At 38.6% G+C, this 6,711-nt stretch overlaps 1 protein-coding gene across 1 annotated transcript; it reads left to right on the top strand.

Moving 5' to 3' along the window:
* Positions 1 to 4,190: 4,190 nt before the first annotated feature.
* On the top strand, positions 4,191 to 6,408 carry LOC109244802 (transcription factor bHLH18-like). Its single transcript, XM_019411945.1, has 5 exons — positions 4,191 to 4,329; positions 4,419 to 4,514; positions 4,619 to 5,161; positions 5,580 to 5,957; positions 6,053 to 6,408. Exons 2-5 carry the CDS (start codon positions 4,479 to 4,481, stop codon positions 6,143 to 6,145), a joined length of 1,050 nt encoding a protein of 349 aa, XP_019267490.1. The 5' UTR covers positions 4,191 to 4,329; positions 4,419 to 4,478; the 3' UTR covers positions 6,146 to 6,408.
* Positions 6,409 to 6,711: the final 303 nt, after the last annotated feature.

A 6,711-nucleotide genomic window follows, 5' to 3' on the forward strand; every position in this document is an offset into this window, starting at 1 on the left:
TATATATATATATATATATATTAGTTGTTTTTTTTAGCGGATTGGACTTCTTTGTACGACAAAATGAGCCTTCAACTTTGCAAAATCTGTACAGAGAGGTTCAGGAAGTACAAAAACCACCTCATGTATATATCATGTACCAGTTTCTAATTAAGGACTTTGAAGATATGAACAAGTAGGGGTGGGTCAAGCCAAACCCCCACCTAGGGGTGGAAAAATGGGCGGGTCGCGTCAGATATGTGCTGGTCGAAAATGGAATGCAAAAATTGATAAAATATTCAACCTGATCCATATTTAATACAGATAGAAAATGGGTTAATCGGCGGATAATATGGATATTAATATTATCCATGGCCTCTTGAATATGATCATTTTTGGGAGAATTCATAATCTCCCAAACTTGAGTGTGACGACCCAAAGGGTCATCACCTGTTTTCTCTTTCATTCCGTGCTTCCGAGGCCTTGAGAACCTCATTTTTACTTGCCTCGATTTGCGTGCGCAGTCCGGGCGCGTAGCCGGAAAGATTATATGTTAAATTCTGTGAAAAATTTAAAAATGTGGCTTTAAAATGATTAAAGTAGACTTTGGTCAACATTTTTGGTAAACGGACCCGAACCCGTGATTTGACGGTCCCGGAGGGTCCGTAGAAAAATATGGGACTCGGCATGTGCCCGGAGTCGAATTCCGAGGTCTAGAGCCCGAGAAAAGAATTTTTCTGTGAAATTGGTTTTCTGAAATTATTAAGGAAAATGGAAATGAAAATTAATTAAAAGACTGTGGTATCGGGCTCGTATTTTGGTTCCGACGCCCGGTACAAGTCTTATATATGGTTTAAGCACTTTCTGTGAAATTTGGTCGAAATCGGACGTCATTTGACGTGTTTCGGACCTAAATATCTAAGATTTGAAGTTTATGAAGTTAGAATGAAAAATGATGATTTTGGGGTTTGATTCATTGATTTTGATGTTGTTTTGGCGATTTGATCGCTCGGTTAAGTTCGTATGAGGTTGTTGAGTTAGTGTGTGTGTTTGGTTAGGAGCCCCGAGGGCTCGGGAGTGATTTGGAGGTGGTTCAGGGTGTTTTAAACTTAGGAAAAAGGATCAGATTTTGCTGCAATTTTGCACAGACTTTTGCTCTTTGCGATCGCGGCCTTTGGCTCGCGTTCGCACTGCTTTGTGACTTCCTTCATCGCGATCGCAATATAGTCCTCGCGTTCTCATAGCATTAGCTGACCCTGGGGGAAACCTTCGTCTTCGCGTTCGCATTAAGCATTCGCGAAGGCACAGCATTGCATTTTCCTTCACCGCGTTCGCGTAGAACAAATTTCAGGCCCCCAGTAATTAACTTTACGCGTTCGCATTTCCCTAATCGCGAACGCGATGCACCCAGCTTCCCCTTCATCGCGAACACGACCCCAGTGTCACGAACGCATAGAGTAAAATCCCCCAGTGATTTTTTAAAAAAAAACAGAACAGTACATACGGGTTTTTCTCAAAAATACTCACGAGCTCTCTTCTCTCCCAAGCTTTAGGGAGCTATTGAAGCCCCCATTCTTCAAGACCACTTGGGTAAGTAATTTCCTACTTATTTCCTTCATTATCCTTCATTAATTAGTAGGTTTCCAAGCTAAAATCACATAGATTAGGGTGGAAATTGGGGGAAAAGGTAGAGTTAGGGTTTTTCGATTTTCTTCGATTTAGACATCGTTTTGGGGTCGAATTTGAAAATAAATTGTATATTCGGGCTCGTGGGGGAATGGGTAACATGGAATTAGTTCGAAACTCGTATTTTGACCAAGCAGGCCCGGGGTCGATTTTGGAATTTTTGGAAGAAAGGTTGGGAATTCATATTTAGGCATTGAGTTTAGTTTGTTTAGCTATTATTAATATTTTAAGGTCATTATTTCATAGATTTGACCGAGTTGGAGCCGAATTCGAGGGGTAAAGCTACACTAGAGGCTTGAGTTAATTTTCGGAGCATTTGAGGTAAGTGTTTGGTCTAACTTTGGCTTAAGGGAATAGGAGTAGGGTCTTATTTGCTATTTGCTATGTGTCGAGTACGGTGTATAGGCATGGTGACGAGTATCTATACACTGGTGTCTAGCATGACCGTATGTCCTTATATTGAGATTATCCTGAATTGTTGTGATCCTTACATGCTTAATTGATGATTACTATATACTGTAAAGAGCATGAGACAGAGATTATGATTTCTAAACTTCGTGGAGCAATGGCTCGAGTTGTGTTACGGATTGAGAAGGTATATGATATGAAATGACTCTTTGGAGCGATGGTTCGAATGTTAAAGTGAACTATAAGTGAGAAGTGTAAGAAAGAGAAAGAGTTGATGGTTACTCCCTTGCCGGGACGTGTTATTGGTTTTGTTGATTTTCTCCCTTACCGGGATTTAATTGTGTTGTTATATCTCCCTTGCCGGGGTTGCTGTCACCAGTTGTTACCCCCCTTACCCCTTACTTGTGATTGTTGATTGGGTGAGGTTAGGTTATTTATGTATGGATCGGGTTGCACGCCGCAACAGTGATAATCGAGGATCGGGTTGCACGCCGCAACAACACTATATAATTGTGGATCGGGTTGCACGCCGCAACAACACTGTATATTTATGGTTCGGGTTGCACGCCGCAACAGTGGTGATTGAGGATCGGGTTACACGCCGCAATAGTATTGTATGTGATCGGATCGGGTTGCGCGCCGCAACAAATTATAGCTTAATTGTGTTTATTCCATATTTAAGTTTCTGTTGGCTGTTCTATCCTTTAATTTTAGACTTCCTGTTTTAACTGTTGCCTCCCCACAGCATGTTTCCCCCCCTCCTTTTGTAACTGCTTATTTCCTGTTTATTTTTCGCAATATATTTCATAACTGCACAGGTTTATCTGGTAGTCTGGTCTAGCCTCGTCACTACTTCGCCGGGGTTAGGCTAGGCACTTACCAACACATGGGGTCGGTTGTGCTGATGCTACACTCTGTGCATCTTTTTGCACAGATTCAGGAGCAGCTTTTGGGCCTCAGCAGTAGGATTTGATCGGGAGCTGACTTCAGTCCAGGAACTTTCGAGGTATCCTAGCTGACGTTCGCAGGCCGGAGTCCCTTCTATGTTATTAGTTTGTTTTCCTTGTACCGAGACAAACATTGATGTACTTCTATTCAGACTTGTTTTTAGCACTCTTTAGTAGTTCGTGAGTTAGTGACACCAGTCTTGGGTAGAGAAATGTTAAACTTCCACATTTGGTTTTCAGATATCTATGTTTTTAAGACTTCCGCTTTATTTTAAATGACTCGTATTATTATTATTGTTGAGATGTTATCAGAAAATGTTTTAACTACTTGGCTTGCCTAGCTCCGATAGTAGGCGCCATCACGACCCCCGATGGTGGGAAATCCGGGTCGTGACATTGAGGTACCCAATTTAAGTCTTTATACAAATATAAAAGTTAAACCCATTGGTTATCCATTATTTAAGTGGATAATGTGGATCTTATCCGTATTTTCTTCATTTTTAAAAAGTTTATTATCCAATCCATCTTTAGTGCATAATATAGATAGATAACTATTTTTTTTTTATCCATTTTGCCACCATTACCCCCACCAATCCTTTGGTGACTTTTGTTAAAAAGAAAAAGATTTGTTAGAATGAATTTAAAGGATTATTTCCTCTCATAATTTGGCATATATATGAAATTTGAAACATTGGGATGACAAAAAATAAGGTCATTTGGACTTGTGGAAATATTCCATGACTTTATGATATGAGGCAACGGGTAAGAGGTCAAAGTTTCCCTTTGAAAGAAACACGTAATGGTCGAGTAATCAATTTACTATTTTTCAGGAGCGAGTGAGTCTCTCTTACTAATAGAAACTAGGACTACATAAAAAGAAAGTTGTATTCACACGGGTACGCGCAAAAAACTCGGGTTCAACAATGAACCGCAACGGAAAAGGTGGATAAACCCAAATGGTTCCCATAACGGAGCCGGGTTGGCTGAGGGACGAGCCCTCTGGTCAAAAAGTTAATACGGACTCGGAACTATAGTGATTGAGTCTCAGAGAAAGAAACCTGAAGGTTCCATTTTCGGAACTTTTCACACGTGATTGTTATTTGTATTATTTTAAGCAGTATGTATATAATAATCATAGACAGTGAGAACACAATAAGTAATAGACTTTCAATCAATTTCCTCTCCTCTTTTCTTTCCGCAGCTTCTTTACAGTCAACACAATCATTCAAGCAAGTAGTGTATATATATAAAGACACAAGAATTATTCCTGACAGACAACAGATATCATTTTCGCACCAACTACTCTAAGGTAAGCTCTTTACAAGAACTCTTATCCCCTTAATTTGTCTTCCACAAATATCTATCTAAGATACTTATTGTGATTGGAATTTTATGTAGAGCCAAGATCTAATCATATATAAGAGAGAACTGATCATTAAGGAGACAGACTTCCCAATAATGGATATGTCATCGGCTACATGGTGGTCTGAAATGGTATGACAAAATAATATTTACTAATAGCTACAGTAGTTTTTATTGGTGAAATTAAAGTTCCCTATGATTTTACAAATTAACGTTTTATTTGATGACAAATACAGGAGATTATGGATATGAATGATCTTCAATACGTTGAACACTGCCAGTCGATGACCTCGTCATTAGATGAATTGCCTTTCAATAATAATTATCCCTTTTCCCCTTGCACCTATGGTATTCAGGCTGCTGGAATATTGGTAGAGGAGCCAGTTTTTGGAATGGGAACTGATCACCGAAATACCTATTTCTCTTCTCCTTCTCCTCCGCCTTCTTCTTCTTCCCCGAGCGTCATTTCTTTTTGCAACACCAACTCACCATCAATCCAAAACTACCAAGAAAACTTGAACAGCTCGGTCAAGACTGAGGTTCCATCAGGAATTACTACCATAAACTTCTCCTCTCAAACTTGTCCAGATTCTGATTTAGACGATAGCCAGCATCTATTCCAGGCCATGGGATTTGGCGCTGGCGATATTAATCAGAAGAAGAGTTATAGTAGAACGCCTTTGCAGGCACAAGACCACGTTCTCTCAGAAAGAAAACGAAGAGAACGCCTTACCCAGTGCTTCATAACTTTGTCTACCCTCATCCCTAACCTAAAGAAGGTACTATATATATTTTCTCTTCTTTCATGATTCTATATATGTTAATAGCTAATTACTCAAAAATCTTGATATGTAGTACTTTAATTGTTTGTTCTTTTAAAAAACTATCTTGATGAAGTGCATGCTTCATATCTTAATTAATTACCTCCGATCGCCACTTTGTTTAAGAATTATATTCTATAGCAATTCCGAATTTATACTCCTGGTTGAGATTGATTGTGTCCAACGGCGGATGTGTAGTGTTAGCATGGGTTCAGTTGAACTCCCAATTTTCCCTCTAGACCATAGATATATACATGTGAAAATATAAACATTATTGTTTTGAACTCGTATATTCAAAGAACTTTTAACATCTTGAGCCCATTAGAATTAAATCTGGAATTCATCTCTAATTGTGTGTTTGTTATTCTTCTAACAGTTGGACAAGGCATCAATACTTGGAGATGCGATAAAATATATAAAACAACTGGAAAATCAAGTAAAAAGCCTTGAGGAAGAAACAAAGAAATTTAGCGAGGAACCAGTGGTTGCAGTTAAGAGAAGTCGCCTGCTCTCAACTTATGACAACTCCTCATCTTCTGATGAAAACTCCAACACTAGAAGGACCAACAAATCAGTCCCAGAGATTGAAGTTAGAGCTGCAGATGGGAATGTTTTGATTAGAATTTATTGCAAAAAGCAAGCGACGATAATAAAGGAAATATTCAGCCAAGTAGAGAAGTTCAATCTCAGTATCATTAGTAGCAGTGTCATGCCTTTTGGCGACATCAGCACCTACATAACCATTGTTGCTAAGGTACTAACTTAGTTCTTTAAATTTTATTTAACTTTCATTTACGTCCAATATAATTGCATTGTTTTGCTAATATTTTGAACAAAAAATTGAAACAGATGGATCATCAGCTAAACATGACAGCAGAATATGTAGCTAAAAGAATACGTGAGACTATAATGAAACTCGTCAGCAGCCATATTGACGTTTAACGAAGCCAGCTCCAGATTTTCAGACGTTAATGTATTAAGTGATAATGTTAAATTTAGAATTTATAGGGTGGGTCTCATGACTTGGTTTTTAGGAGGTTTTCATTATTGTGGACTGGGGCTTTGCTTCTCTTTTTTTCGGGTCACAAGTTGGGACCCGTTTAACAATTGCCCCACTTGCTACAATTGAGGATGTCACCCTCTATTTTGACAAGTCATGGAATTCCACTAAGTGGTCTTCTTTTGTTCTCCTTTGGGGGGGGGGGGGGGGGTACGTGCTACAGACCATGCACGTTTTGACGTTTGTTTTTTTTTTTTTTTTTTTTTTTTTTTTTTTTTTTTTTTTTTTCTTATTGTTTTTGGGCTTTAGGTAACTAATTTTTGGCCTTTGTTGTATAATATATACTTTTTGTCTACATGTCTTCGTGGTGTAATAAAACATGTTTATGGATTTAGCGAAACCCTTGTCTTTACGTTGGATATATCAATGTCACCGTGCAAGCAGCTAGTCGATTTCTTTTTGTGCTTCTCTCATTGAATAAATTTTGATCAAATTAATTGAAGTCTAT

This window comes from Nicotiana attenuata, unplaced genomic scaffold (genome assembly GCF_001879085.1).
Source record: "Nicotiana attenuata strain UT unplaced genomic scaffold, NIATTr2, whole genome shotgun sequence".
NCBI classification, from domain to species: Eukaryota; Viridiplantae; Streptophyta; class Magnoliopsida; order Solanales; family Solanaceae; genus Nicotiana; species Nicotiana attenuata.